At 33.2% G+C, this 15,090-nt stretch overlaps 3 protein-coding genes and 1 long non-coding RNA gene across 10 annotated transcripts in view; 2 read left to right on the forward strand and 2 right to left on the reverse strand.

Moving 5' to 3' along the window:
* LOC117152263 overlaps positions 1-2,953 on the forward strand; it is a 55,640-nt gene extending 52,687 nt beyond the window's left edge. The window contains exon 2 of the mRNA XM_033323329.1: positions 2,028-2,953. Within this exon, the coding sequence (XP_033179220.1) occupies positions 2,028-2,228 (201 nt within the window). The 3' untranslated portion in view covers positions 2,229-2,953. The remainder of the gene's footprint in view (positions 1-2,027) is intronic.
* Positions 2,954-8,785: 5,832 nt separating this feature from the next.
* LOC117152264 lies at positions 8,786-9,550 on the forward strand. Its single transcript, XR_004462585.1, has 2 exons — positions 8,786-9,359; positions 9,442-9,550. It is a non-coding gene; the product is annotated as an uncharacterized LOC117152264 (long non-coding RNA).
* Positions 9,551-9,782: 232 nt separating this feature from the next.
* On the reverse strand, positions 9,783-11,325 carry LOC100740272 (coatomer subunit zeta-1). 6 transcript variants are annotated; one of them, XM_033323324.1, is made up of 7 exons: positions 11,216-11,308; positions 11,021-11,130; positions 10,545-10,790; positions 10,332-10,465; positions 10,172-10,262; positions 10,030-10,038; positions 9,825-9,939 (listed from the first exon to the last, which is right to left on the reverse strand). In XM_033323324.1, exons 2-7 carry the CDS (start codon positions 11,105-11,107, stop codon positions 9,892-9,894), a joined length of 615 nt encoding a protein of 204 aa, XP_033179215.1. In that variant the 5' UTR covers positions 11,108-11,130; positions 11,216-11,308; the 3' UTR covers positions 9,825-9,891. The 6 variants fall into 6 exon arrangements, with proteins under 6 accessions (XP_003493044.1, XP_003493043.1, XP_033179215.1 ...); XM_033323325.1 differs by lacking the exon at positions 11,021-11,130 and having other exon boundaries at positions 11,216-11,325; XM_033323326.1 differs by lacking the exon at positions 11,216-11,308 and having other exon boundaries at positions 10,905-11,157.
* LOC100743158 (sulfide:quinone oxidoreductase, mitochondrial) lies at positions 11,240-14,078 on the reverse strand. 2 transcript variants are annotated; one of them, XM_003493019.4, is made up of 9 exons: positions 13,862-14,078; positions 13,512-13,624; positions 13,311-13,413; positions 12,976-13,200; positions 12,701-12,901; positions 12,426-12,635; positions 12,158-12,344; positions 11,849-12,095; positions 11,240-11,765 (listed from the first exon to the last, which is right to left on the reverse strand). In XM_003493019.4, exons 2-9 carry the CDS (start codon positions 13,613-13,615, stop codon positions 11,690-11,692), a joined length of 1,353 nt encoding a protein of 450 aa, XP_003493067.1. In that variant the 5' UTR covers positions 13,616-13,624; positions 13,862-14,078; the 3' UTR covers positions 11,240-11,689. The 2 variants fall into 2 exon arrangements, with proteins under 2 accessions (XP_003493067.1, XP_033179214.1); XM_033323323.1 differs by having other exon boundaries at positions 13,512-13,617; positions 13,859-14,078.
* Between the last annotated feature and the right edge of the window lie 1,012 nt (positions 14,079-15,090).

The raw sequence follows: 15,090 nt of genomic DNA on the forward strand, positions 1-15,090 counted from the left end.
TGGATCTAACAGTTCCGTTGTAGCCGCTGTGGCGACATTCTAAGCGAAACTAACAACTCCATTATCACCACTGTGGCTGCATTATAAATACGATTGTAAATAATCCCGGAGTAACTAGTAGTCCATGTAAAAATAATTAGGAGTTCCTGGTAGATTATCGGGGCGCTCGAAGTGCAAAAGGATATTATAGTAGTGCCGTATATGAATCATTATATTACTTTTTATTAAAACAAGTATTCTGTACCTAACGATCGCAACCGCTAGGTACAGATTGCTTCCACCGAGAATAATCAGCACTCAAAAGGTTAATATTGATACTAAAATACATAAAAAATTACAAGAAGAGGAAGACTTTAATATTTAGACTAACTTTAGAAACACAAAGAAAGTATGTACATAATTCTAAAAGTATACTTTTAAAAGCTTTCTAAATACTTTGAAGCATAATGGTAGTCAATCAACGTTGAGAAAAGGTCATAAACGAATGACTAATCGGCAAAATATACGGAATATTTTAAGCGATAACAGAGATGGAGGATATAAAAATTCTAAGTAGGTGAAATTATTACAGAAACGGAGAATATGTTGAAAGATTCACGATATTCCAACTAACTGAATTACATCCATTCAAAAGAGAAACGGACTCAAGAAGAGTCAACATTAGATGTGAAAAATTCGTAAGAAGATACAGAAAAATTGGAATGAAAGATCGTACAACTCCCAAATAAGTATTTGAAACGTATTAAGCATAGAAATTTGTAAGATAATTTGTAAATCAATAATTAATAATCTCTGACAGCAGCGAAAAGGATAGTCGACGAAGACAGGTTATTTTCGCAGAATGATTTCCAAGGCGTAAAATCTTGAAAGGAGCGTCAGGTAAAAAGGAAGAGCCGCCGGGGGCCATGATGGCTCTGACCTTTCTCGCTTATCTGCGGGGCCAGAGAGAGAGATATCCCGGGTCAATACTTCTCGGGAGGGTTTCCACGAGCAAAGAGGGGATCGCTTCGCCACCCCTCGTTTCTCTGCTCGCCGACGATTGGCGGTGGCAGGAGGCGGGATGCTAGTTCTACAGGGGTGGAAACAACAGATAGATATTTGATTGTACGAAACAACTTTACCGAACCATCCACACTACCACGCTTACGTTTACATTCGATAAACTGCTAAATAATACAAGAATATATCATTCGTCGAACATCAACGTTTTCAACATAGTCGTTTCTTTAACATTATCCTGGCTTTGGATGAAATTATGTGGAATCTTGAGTAGACTTTAATAGCAGTTAATTGGTGCTTCATAATTATTGTGTGATGTATAGGTTTACGATGGAAACGAGATTCACTTCTAGTCCCAATTCAATCAACCCTTATTCGATTTATTTTTCTATTAAAGTTGGATTCTTGGTTTAGACTATCTAACAAAGGATTGTTCTATTAAGAATATGAAAGATATGTGTTATTAACTTGCAGTGTGTTTATTGTAAGATATTGTAAGGTAAGATGTCTCGATCGAGTCGACCAATCCTTGTTTGGTTGAGATTTTTGCTGAATGTAAAATATCTTGGTTCAGGCAATCTAACGAAGGGTTGCTTTATTAACAATCTAAAAAATACATATATATTATCAATTTACAGTTGGTTTATAGTATGAAAACGTTCAAATTTTATTACCTTGAATCTTGATTCGGTCAATTCCGTCAATCCTTAACTGCTTCGAAGAAAAGGAAGCTTCTAACGGATCGATTTCAAATTTTGAAAAATAGCAATACACAGTTTAATAACAATTTGAAAGTGCTCGATATAAGTATGTCGGCTGACGGTTTGACTTTGACGAAACATCTCACAGAAAATTTAGTGAATTACCTTCATTTGATATGCTTCTTCTACAGAAGACTTGTCATATAACTTGTTGTTCTGTTTAAACAATGAAAAATAATTAGAATTAACAAAGGAAACAATACTATTGCATGTCGGCGGATATTAAATTTAATTTCAATAATCGTGATTTATCTTTTCTCGGTTAAGCTTGGCAAAGCGAAGGGAGAGGAGAACGATTTACCACACCTCGTTTCAGTCCTCGACGACGATTGGTTCTGGCAGATCCCGGAGGATGGAGATAGAGAAGGTAGCGCGGAAACGAAAGCGGTAGAAAATGTTGCGGGGTGCCTTCAAGGAGCGAAAAGAGACGACGACGAAGGAGTGACAAGGACAATCATTCGCCCTTGAGATGCAAGGGGGATGAGACGACTCGTGAAACACCATCATCAAGCATTCATAAGGTGTAGTAGCCTGTTTATCAGAAAAATGCTTCCCAGTCTCCAGTGAATTCCTTAGGAATAACTGACGCGTGTCAGCTTTAACAATTTTTGGAAAAGGAACCCTTTAGAAAATTCTTTGTGGAATCGTTAACTGTTCCGTTTTTTTTTTTTATTATTATCAAATTTATAGCAATCAAGCAAAATGATATAGCAAATTGATTTATAGCAATCAAGATGTAGCTGCAATATTTAAATTGTATTTATTGAAAGAGAAAAAGAGAGAAGATTGCATCTTGAATTACCTTGCTTTTTACGCATTTGAATTACTGGTCGTAAAGTATATTGTTTTATATTACATTCCCAATATAAATTAGATTTTTTTATGGGGAGCCCCATTCAGCTGTTCCTGTCTATAAAATTGATGGTTTTACGAGATGACTCTTTTATCCTCTCCTTCAGAAACTAATGATGTGGGCTGAACGGTGCTCCATCCTGCAGACACGAGAAAATAATCGTCATCCATCAACATCGAATCGATATCGTGACACCTTTCGATTTTTCTTGTCCAGAAAATAATCCCCGCTCGATTAAGAAAAAATGCTCAAGTTGGTGCTCTTCAATTATTCTATTATGTTCAACAATTACTAAATACAAATATTTGCTTCTTAACACTTACTTGAACGATGAAAGAAACATGACTATTTTTAAGTCAAATCTATTTACTTGGTGATATTATCATTCGTTAGTACTTACAAAGAATATCGGAAAAGTTTAACTTTAATTACAAATCTTTGCTCATAGCCAGTTACGAATCTCTAAAATTAGAAGATATAAGAAATACGACTATTTTTAAATCAAATCTCTTACTCGACGATTGCTTCATTAACATTTACAAAAACTATCAAAAAAATTCCAAACTACTCTCATCTGTAAAAATCATGCAGTGTACCAAAAATTTCATCGGTATACCAAAATTGTACCAACGAGAGCTCCAATATCGTTCGTTTGGACGATCACCGAAACCGAGCAACGAGAACATATCGAAGCGTTCGCGAAATGATTAAATCCCATGGACGAACGATGATTTCGATCGGATTTAATCGCGTTTCACTTACAGTCACGCCGTTTCTACTTGTCACCTATGGGCGACGGCAATTTGGGATCCCTGGCACGCATAAAGCTCACGAATGGTGTAACATATGTGGATATAACACCCCACGATGCTTCGTAGGGGTTGTTGTCACCATCGGTGGCTATGTCCGTTTTGTCATTGGAATTTGATGATCCACCACCCCGTTGGGGCTAGCTACATAAATATTTGCCTGGTAATCCCTTCATGGATCCACTTGCCTCCTCGACAGTGTAATTCCCTTCGTTCCATCTTCTATATCACACCCTTTCATTTTATCGCCAGCCTCGTCAACGATGCTTTACGATTTGCGTTTTCAAATAAAAGTCCCCATCCTGGTGGCTTCACTGTAATAAAGACACGATTCCACGATTACGATTTTGGTCTGTGTACAGCTTTTATCTGTATTTTCTATATTTGCTCCTTAATACTTGTGCCGTACGAGCGTTAACTGCCAGTGAGCTGTATATATTTATTTATTTATTTATTTATAGTTTTCAATTATTGCTACAATTATCGCTGTTACAAATTGATCCAATGGTTCGTTCAACTTGGGAAACCAAATATCTATCTTGAGGAATCAGTTACTTTTATTGGATGAACGTCATCTTTATTTTTTTTCTAACTTGTTGTAATTGTTGTTGTTGTTTTCTAACTTGCGACATGGTGATTTTATAAGCAATCGTACATTCAGATACTTGGAATACTTTAATTTAGTTTTTAATATTTGGTAATACTCGACATTACAAATGGCACAGGCTTCCTGCAAATTTTGTTTCATTGGAACGATTTTCTACAAGAAACAACAATTTCTATAAACACCATAGGCAATAAATCAAGAGAATAATTCTCTTACGGGAGTATGTAGCGACAATGGAGAGAAACATAAAAGTTATTAATCATGTCTCGATGACTCTGTGTCGCAACAGACGAAGTCACTGCATTATACATGATCATCGTTTTAAATAGGATTAGATGGGGACTTGCAGAATTTACTGACATATGCTACCCTCTAATGATATATTATACCATAATACTAGTGCCAACAAATGTCTATACACTGTCATAAAGTATCCAAATAAAACTATGAAATAAAATAGAAAAATATTAGTTCATTTTATATCGTAGTAAAATAATATTTTCCTGTTTTATTTAATATTTGTATTTATTTCTTCCTTTAAATATCTGAGCGGTAGATGCTAACAGATAGACATCAAACCGATCGACTTAAGTTACTACTAGGGGAACGTGCCTCTTTACCATATGGTAACGATCCTGTTTATTATTTTACGGAGGTTCACTGCACTTGTCGAAAGGGTAATCCGTACCTGCTGTTGTCCGAAAGATAATGGTGTAAATAGGGTTCAGCCTTGTTAATGAAATTAATGCACCATGAAATCGTTGACCATGACCCGAGTTTCCATCCATGACCTGAGTTTTATTACCCATAACGACTTTTATTCACGCACTAGAAGAATACTATTGTTCATTTCAACTTCACCTACCATATTTTAAAAAGGAAATAATCGTATAGTTATTCATTTTATTGGATCCCCAAGACCCAAGACATACGGTACTCGTTTAAAAATTGCATTAATTGAATGCAGATATTTTTTTAAATGGTTACTACGATAGCTAATAGTAATTAATTATATTCAGATACTCAATAATAATTATTAAAACTTAATAATAATTATACTTTTATATACATTTCTAGGTGTTATATAGACAATGTAGCAAAATAATAATTAAACTGCGGATGTTTATACAAGTTGACATTTTTATAACACGATTAGAAAAGTGGAACCTATTATGCTATTTTATATATTTTATATACTTTTGCGTGTAATATGCATTCTGTACATTTCTGTGCCTTCAAATTTCCCATGAACACATCCATAATCTACTAATTATGACATCTAAAAATAATAATAATATGTCTAAAAATTCTTACTGAAACGAGATCCGAACGCATTATTCTAAATCCACTGGTCCTGTTATTGCTTCAACCAAAAAAGACTACCGCTATCATCGAATCAAAGAGGCAACGTCAGTCACCAGAGGCTTGAATGAATATTTTCTTGCTCGAGAACAAATCCAAAAGTCGTGGAATTAATTTAGCCGCGAGACCAGTGCACGACGATCCTCCACGTCAAAGTGTCGTCGTTATCAACGTCCCGCTCACTTCTCAGCTGACATATCGTAAATCGTGGATCGACGTGTTGCCGCAAAAAAATCGTTCCAGTGCAAGAGAGATCGTAGCTGTTTTCTCCTGCAATCTCCAGGAAAATGAACGCCATAAATAAGCACGGTCGGCCAATAATTCCGTCGCGATCGAGCAACAAGAGTTTTTCATCGGTGCAGGCAGAATGGGGTGGCAGACGCGGCTAAAAGTAGCGATAGGGCCGACTCTGTTCGTTCTTTGTTCGATTTTACTACATTCTTTTAGCCACTAGTCAACTAATAATATTAGTAAATTGACAAATTACAAATTATAGATTATACAAGATTATACAGGATTATTATTATATATAGGAGTCCCATATATAATTCTGTAACTTGACTTGTACAATTTCATGAATAATGTTAGTATAATTCTGCAAACGAGGAATAAAGTTAATGAAATGATCTTCTTATTCTAGCTTTATGCTATTTTCTACTTACATCTAGTAATTGTAATTGTAATTGTCACACAAAAAAGTGTATAGCCTTAGTACGAGTTAATGTAAACACCAATGATAGGTCTGGTCCATTTCGAATCTAAAAGAACCTGTAATAATTCTTCACAATAAGCTCCGTTTGCAAATCTGCAACAATTTTCCTTTACGATTAATATTCTTTAAATACTTACAATTTTTTTTATATATTTTTTAAGGAATTTGGTCGACATGAAAGATCATATTGAAAAGTTTTTCGCCGAAAGACCTGAGAGATTCTGGAAGGATGAAATGTTCAAGTTGTGTGAAAAATGGAGGAAGGTTGTGAAAGAAAATAGCACCAGCGTAATTCAATGAACGTATATCGAATCGAAATGTAAATCACTCAATATTAAATCGAATGGTTGAGGGAACGATCTTAATTGAATTTAATTACTAAGATCAAGAGACGTATGTAACTACTGTCTTATTTTATATAAATACTATCCGACTGCATCGTCCTTTTATAAAGCGACGTGATACTTTCATTTCATAAAATATAGCAAGGTGGAGAAACGAGTAAAAAGTAAAAAGTAAAAGCTCAACACGCGGACGTGTTGATCCCATCGCTAGCGGCAAGGGTAAAAGCACGATTGTAGGGGAGGTGGAGGAGACGATGTCGATGGTAGGAGGATAGTACGACGCGTTTTGTAATCAAATCTAAAATTCCCAACGCGGAGGAACCCGATGAAAGAGTAACCAACGAACACAATCGAATCGGGCTACGAGCTTGTCACTCGACTTCGAATAAGCGACCACTGTCCTACGCTGTCTACGTGTAGTTATCTGCACACCTTTAGCCTTCCTTCCGCTACGGCTCAACCTCAGATTTCCCTTGGGGCTGGAAAAAGACAGAAAAAAAGAAAGAAAGAACTATCGCACCCCTTTTACCCTTCAAATGAGTTAAAACAACGCGCAAACCCCTAAACTTTGGAATTATCAGAAAAATTGATTTTTCTGATTATAAGAAAAATGATATTTCTTTTAAATTGACTGGTCATTTGTTTCATTCGATTTCTATAACCGTATTTTTTTTTTTTTTTTTGTATTTCTGATTGGTTGCATGCGATTCGAAAGATTCATAGGAATTGACGCGTTTGTGTAACTGGTACAGGTATACGGACAATAAGATCCGCTTCACTCATTTTTTTAACTTAAATCACGATTTCGTATTAGGATCATAAAATTAACAAGGAGGTTGATGTCTGATAACTATATGTACGTGTCTATATATTCTGTGTATATATATACATATGCGAACATACATATTACATGTACGCATTGATTTTAACTCTAACGTATAAATTATTTTCGCCACTGTGAAGGGTAAGGTTTGGGAAAAATTATAATTCAAACGATCTCAAGATGGCGGTAATAAAAAAAGAAAGGAGTCTGGTAAAAATCATCTGATAACTTCTTCAAAAACATCGAAATTGCGTTGCATACCAACGCATGTATTTCCAAATTATTATATTTTAGACTTAGGCCCAAGTACGACCAAGACTCAAGTTTCAGGCTTGGTTTACGACGAATTAAATATTGTTTCAGTTAATGCTTCCCTCTATTTAATAGAACTTGTAAATATATATTTCATAAGTTAAAGGAAACATAGAAAGAAACTTGAGAATCAAATTTGAAAAATGCAAGCACGAAACTTCGCAAATTAATCCTCTTCATTAGCTTCTTTTGTTAATGACAATTTGTTCGATTTGTAGGCAATGAAACACTATCACCACGTAGCTATGAAAAATTGAACTAATCGTTATGGATATCTTTGTCACAAACTATTGCTCTCCTTGTTTAACGCTAGAAATATGTCTTCGTCGTACACTATCGCCCCTCTTTGACTCTTGACATACATACATACTCTACATACATATCTATACATACTCTAAATTGCAGTTTCTTTGATCTTAGATAGATAGCAGCACATAACCCGGCCAAAATCGCGCTCCTTGCGAACGAATATCGGACGAGCCGTGTGCTGCTATCATCTATCCGATATTGGAGGAACTGCAACTTAGAGTATGTAAAGATAGATGACAGCATATGACTTGTCCGTAGACGAAGAGGGGCGATAGTGTGCGAAAAAGACATGTCTAGTATTAAACGAAGAGAGCAATAGTGTGTTAGGAAGATAACAATAGCTATTAGTTCCACTTTTCACCACTGCATTGTGATAGTATTTTACTATTCACAAATTTTTTTTTTTTTTTATTTATTTATTTGTTGAAATTACAATCAATTCTCGCGTTGAGAATTTTCAATAATTTTTCTGGCGTGGCGCAGTGACATGGCTGTTTATTTATAATAAGTTAATACTTATTATACATAAGTATAATTTATAAGTATTATAAATAAGTGAATATGCTTAATTTGGATAACTAAATGAATCTAGCGTTTAGGTCTAGCGGATAGTGCCTCTTCAGCCTGCAAATCTGGTCCGTCGTATCAAGTAGTCCAGTGATTAGGGGGTTTCGGTGTTTGTTGACTCTTTTGCTATATCTATTTCTATATTTTGCTATTTCCTCTTTGACTATGGGTATCTTGAGGTCGCGATGGATTGTTTCGTTGGTAACATACCAAGGTGTGTCTATTAAGGATCTTAGCGTTTTCGATTGGAAGCGTTGAAGTATTTCAATGTTGGAGGTACTTGCTGTTCCCCATAATTGGATTCCGTAGGTCCAGACAGGTTTTATTACGGTCTTGTAGAGGATAATTTTATTCTGTATGTTTAGTTTGGAGCGTCGGCCCGTGAGCCAATAGAATTTTTTTAGTTTGTCCTTTAGTTGCTTCGTTTTACCTGAGATGTGTTTTTTCCACGTTAGTCTCCTGTCCAGGGTCATGCCCAGGTATCGGACTGAGTCCCTGCTAGGAAACTATTCACAAATTGAACAAATTTTCATTAGTAAAAATACACTAATTAAAAGGATTAATTTGCGAACTTTTATGATTGCGTATTTTGAATTAGCTCCTTAACTTTCTTTTTACATTCCTTTTAACGTACGAAGTGTGTGTATAAAGATTTACAAATTGTAGTTAATCGACGGAAACACTTATAACCAATTATATATAACTAAGGCCAGGAAGAATTGTTAGACAAATTATTCTAATTACATATTACATTAATCTCGAATTATTCCTTAAGTCCTAGGTTATCCTTTAAGCTCTTAAATGTTAAAAAACTTCGCTTATGAGCTGAGAGATTTAAATTTTTAATCTTCGCCATCTGCTGATTGAACATTATTAAACGTTACTTACATGATTTACAAAAGTAATTATTTTATATATGTCGTAAATCGTTGTTTCTATTGCAACTACTAATGAAACTGTATGTCGGCATTCGTTTATTCCAGAACAAAATTAAACGAGTTATAGGGAGTGTAGAATGAAGAAGGCTTCCAATATTACGCTCATGTGTGATGCGTGTAATACGTAACATTTCAAAGAAATGCATGCTTTTAAGAAACAGTAATTTAAAAACTATTTTTTTCTTTAATATGCATCTGGATGCAACATACAAAATAAGTACTAAATAAAGAATATAATGATAATACTGAACATATTGATATTAATACATAGTTTCCATTATAAATCTTATAAATAATTACTATAATTTATGAATTTAATACAAAACATTTAATTGTTTCTGTAACCAAATGGGAATATAACTTAAATACGGAATTTACAAAATATCTAATAAAGAATTTGTTGTTCTTTAATATTTAAACATTATAGGTTCATACAATTTTTATATTTTAAAGTAATAACTTTAGGTATTTAATATAATTTCCTGTATATAAATCTTATTTTAGTAAAGACCACTTGAGTTGTTCTTTCGCAGATTGTAAAACCTAGAACAAAAACAAAATATTTAATGACACAAATGAAAATCCTATGAAAGATTGTTGATAGTTCTGCATTTCAGAATCACAAAAACTTACAATCAGAGACTATGCGAAGAATGTAGAATGATGCATGAACACAAAATAAAAAAATCGAAAATGTTTCTATGTGGTAAATGGACATAAACTTTGTTATGCCATTAAATCAATTAAATATTTTATACCTAATATTAAATATTACCTGTGCGACTGTTTGTTCCCCAAGTGGGATATCATCTGTTCTTAATGCCACCCTTTGAACCACGCTCGAGGCATCAGCATCAAGAATAATTCTGAAAAGTTTCAAATTTTTATTTCTCTTTTTATTAATGTTAGCATATTGTTTAAACACTTTTATTTACCCTCCATCACAAATTTCATCCATTGCTAACATGACTATGTCTAAGCTGTCTAAAACAGCTTTTCTTTCAACATTTTTTCTTAAAATTTGACTCACTGAATCATATAAACAATTTAATACACTCATTAAGATCAGCTAAAATAAAATTCAAGAATTAAAATATAACAATATCTTCTATTACTAATATAACTGAATATTTAGGGTTTGCACATACCTCATTTTCATGAGAACTTCCCATAACATAAAAGAATAAATCTACGTTACTTCTATAAACACATGTTAAACCATCCAGCATTATAATTTCTGCATTTGCTCTGTGCGTTTTGTTGAAAAGATTTTTTTCAAACGCTTTCTGTTCCTTCGATGTAAGAAATATGAGTTTGTCATAATATTTAGCTAATATTCTGTTACCATCATTGTCCAAAATGACCATACCCTTGACGGTATAAAGTGTTGGTTCCTATAAATATACAATATATGTGTAAAAATATCTTGCTAAATCATAACTTATTAAAAAATCTTTCTCATGTATGCACCCATATAGGACTCAAATATGATTTCGTTTAATAATTACACATGTTACGCAGTGTTACACTGCATTGAAAGAGGTTAGAAAACACTCTCATTTAATCATCTTTAATAAATGGGGACAAATACGGAAAGCAAACTTAAAATCAGTAGAAATCATACGCGTTGCTGAAATTCGCGATCCTGGTCACTCCGAAGCATTGGAGAGAGGTTATGCTGTACAACTTTCGATGATCCAGCACGATTCATGATTACGATTGCACGAGACGATACTTATATCAAGAATATATTAACAATAAGTGCACTTTGCTACCAAATCTATATAAAAAAATGTAGCATACGCATTAAGAAACCTACCGATAGCTGACCATCCATGTTTATGTCAAGCTTGACGTGTCTGCCTACACTGCTACTACACTACGTAAATCATGCTGTTTTCCAGCCAATTAATTCAATCGCCGAATAGGTTAAACTAATTGTAAAATTTGTCATTTCTAAAGAAGTATCTTTACTACATGTTGCAACTCTTTAATTTTAGTTCCTATACTTACATCGCATTTGCTTATAATCTGGTTGCAAACTAATAAAGGAATTGGTTGTAAATAACTTAGTAGATATAAAAAAAAATTTCATTTATATGAAAATCAAAATTAACCAATTAAATTGCACATATATGTAAATTCATTATTTACAACTTTACATAATTTTATAAAATGATTATGTTGCAAAAATATATGATACATCTTCATTATATATATTATAATTTATTATTATGTATAGATATTTTCAATTATTATACATTAAGATTTAAATATTCAGTCGAAATACTATTTAAATTTTAGCTACTTCCTTCTTTTTTATCACATTTGAATATTTCCTGAAAAATTCAGGTCCATCCCATTTTCCGCTGTAAATTATAATAATTTATGAAGGTCTATACTTTTTCCATGCGAAAATCGCAAACTTATTCCTAATTTACAACAAATTTACCGAATCATTAAGGTCCAATATAAAAGCGGGAATACGTAGGCTTTTAGTATAAACGTGAAATAATATTCTCGACCTTGATTTATGGGGAATGTTTCCAATGGTTGCAAATTATAATCAAATTCTGCCAAAATACACTTGCTATAACCAGTAACTAAAGGACAGGATGAATAACCATTGTAGGCCATAATCATTGGTTTACCAGCCAAGTCATCCATAATATTTTTATACAATACTTTTCCCTGAGCAGCTGTGAAAAGAAAAATCTGAAATAAACTATAGTTCAACAATTATTAAAGACTGATACAGTACCTATTGCTGCCATAGTTTTAGAGTTTGGTGCGCTAATACAATCTCCGATTCCGTATATGTTCGAGTACTTTGTGTGACGTAGAGTTTTAGGATCAACTGACAAAAATCCTACTTCGTTTGTTAATGAAGAATGTTTTTTCAAAATATCAGGTGGGCCCATTGGTGGACATACATGAAGTAGTGAATACTGAATGGAAAGATATTGTAAATTGTAATTATATATTACAGACATATATAAGCTCACTTTATATAAAAAATAAAGATATACTTTTTCAACAAATGTTTCATTTGATCCATCTAATTTTTGAAATACAGCTTCTTCTGTAGCTGGATCTATCTTTATCAGATTAGTTTGAACATTTACAGTAATATTCCTTCTTTTGCAAACATCCCAAAGAGCATCAGCATATTTTTTAACTCCAAATATAACTGGTAAAGCAGTGTTATACACAACCTTTATATTATCGCGTACTTTTTGCTTTGGAAAAAAAATAAATATGAACATATGCATACTGAGATTTAAGAGATATTATAATTATTTACATTTCGAAAATACTCTTCTGCAATATATGCAATCTTTTGAGGTGCTCCAGGACACTTAACAGGACTGTTTGGAAAAGTAAATATTGCAGTACCACCCTTGGTTCTTGTAATTTTTGGAAACACATTTATAACAGTCTCAGGTCCATAAATCGAGCAAACACCTGACATATTATCTTTAAGACTGTCTATTAAACCTGGTATCTATATGTGTAAAACAAAAAATTAATTTTTTTATTTATTAGTTAAAAGGTATAAAATATTTTGTCCAACCTCACTTTTTCCCAATGTAATTGCAAACCCATTGCAATGATCATGATTTCATATTGAACAGTATCTCCATTGCTCATAGTCACTTGATTACGTGGTGGTTCAAAACTCATTACATTTTCTTGAAACCACTTAGCATTCTTTGGTAAAGTATCTTTCATTAACTTTTTTGAATGTTCAAAAGATCTTATGCCACCGCCGATCAAAGTAAACATTGGCTGATAATAATGTATCTATAAAATGTTACTCTGCATTATTTATATACCATAAAATACTTTATTTAATTATAAAAATATTCAATATTTTTATTATTGAAATAAAAATTTGACAAAAGATGTTTTACTTCATTTGGTTCTATTATAACAACTTGGTCTTTAAATGTATCAGCGAATTTTGCAGCCATGCTACAACCTCCAGTACCACCACCCACTACTAATACTTTACACCTAAAGCATTTTTCATTAACATTAACATTGACATGGTTGTGAGATTTTTAACATATCTAACATATCTAGATCCTGCTTTTATAAATAAGAATACTTACGAATGATGAATATCTCTATATCCATTCTTGATTACTATCTGTCTTTTCAATCTCCAAATATTTAAACAAGACATAGTATGACGTAGGTTCTTAATATGACTCATTCCTAAATTCAACAAAGATGGTTTGATTAAATTATGAAAACATATATAAAATGAATATACTTAACTATGAAAGAGATGTAAACTTGTAAATTATAAATCACTGTATCATCTTAATTAATTGATCAGAGTAATAATGCAGATAATAATACAAAAGACTTCTATAGTAAATCATAAAAAATGATCATAATCTCTATTACGTTGAAGAACGTAAAAGATATATTTTTGAACATTGGGACAACATACCTGTGTCTAACAGAAACGTCAATTAAAGGTGATATATTCTCGTTGAAATTTGTAGAGTAACTGTAGTTTGAATTATATATACTTTTTCAACCATAAATGAATAATACACAGACAAAATCTACTTTTTAAAGTCAGAGATTTATAAAGTGAAAATACATAACAGTAATCAGATTGATACTGATATTGCATTAATACGACATCGATATTTATTAACACCGCTGTACGAGTTTTAATCGTATATCGAATTGTATCGAAATATCAGAAATCGATCTCTTCGTATCGATATGAATCTCGTACTAAAAACAATCGATTTCTTCGTACGAATATGGATCTCATTTCAAAAAGAAATACTTTTACGGAAATTTGAGTAACGATTTAAAACTTATTATTTAATATTACTAAATAATTAATATATAATTGAAAAGCTTCATTTAATATTGAACAAAAATACTTTAATTTTTTTTCGGTCCTTTAGAATATATACTATATGTCGGAGTCAGGTTGGCATTTTGGGGCGTTCGATGAACCTTTACTTACTTTACCGTCGCGAATGTAGCCAATATTTATCAGTACGAATGTGGACACTACAAGAGGCTATGAGTCATAGTAATAGGATGGTCGAACTACTATGAGTCATAGTAATAGGATGGTCGAGATGATGGTGACAACAAATTCAGGTTCGATAACGAATCTACGATCCACGGGAGGACAAGTATCAACGTACTACTCGATTCGGATAATTCAATCGGCAATTCGTCCAACAATTCTAACACTCTAACTCTAACTCCCTTAATCCAAAAGAGGCTGCCCTTACATACTCCTGTCCCCGCCTCTCGGGTTAACCTTTGTTTTTAAGGAGAGCCATAATTCATACCTCTATCAGGTACATGTCCCTTCCGTGACCGTGGTTACATCCGGTAACCTACCATGTCACTTCGAGCCCAAACTCATCGTTATAAAGTCAGATTGGAACATTAAGACTATTTCTTATTTTTATTACTTAAGGACGGCTATAGTAAAAGTCTGGACTAGTGTATTGGGGGTTTTCCCCAACTTCCGAACGGGAAATCCCGCTGTCTTTCCGAAGCCATGCGGGGAACGAAAGCCGAAGCCTTTCCTTGGAAATTTTGGGAACATCCTCTAGTACTTTAACCTAGATTTTATCACAGCCGTAATTGTTTAAAATTTGTGATAGCGAGATTGGGTTCGAGGTGACAGTTGGTCGCCGAACG

The sequence above is a fragment of the Bombus impatiens genome, unplaced genomic scaffold, assembly GCF_000188095.3.
Source record: "Bombus impatiens unplaced genomic scaffold, BIMP_2.2 scf_0914, whole genome shotgun sequence".
NCBI lineage: Eukaryota > Metazoa > Arthropoda > Insecta > Hymenoptera > Apidae > Bombus > Bombus impatiens.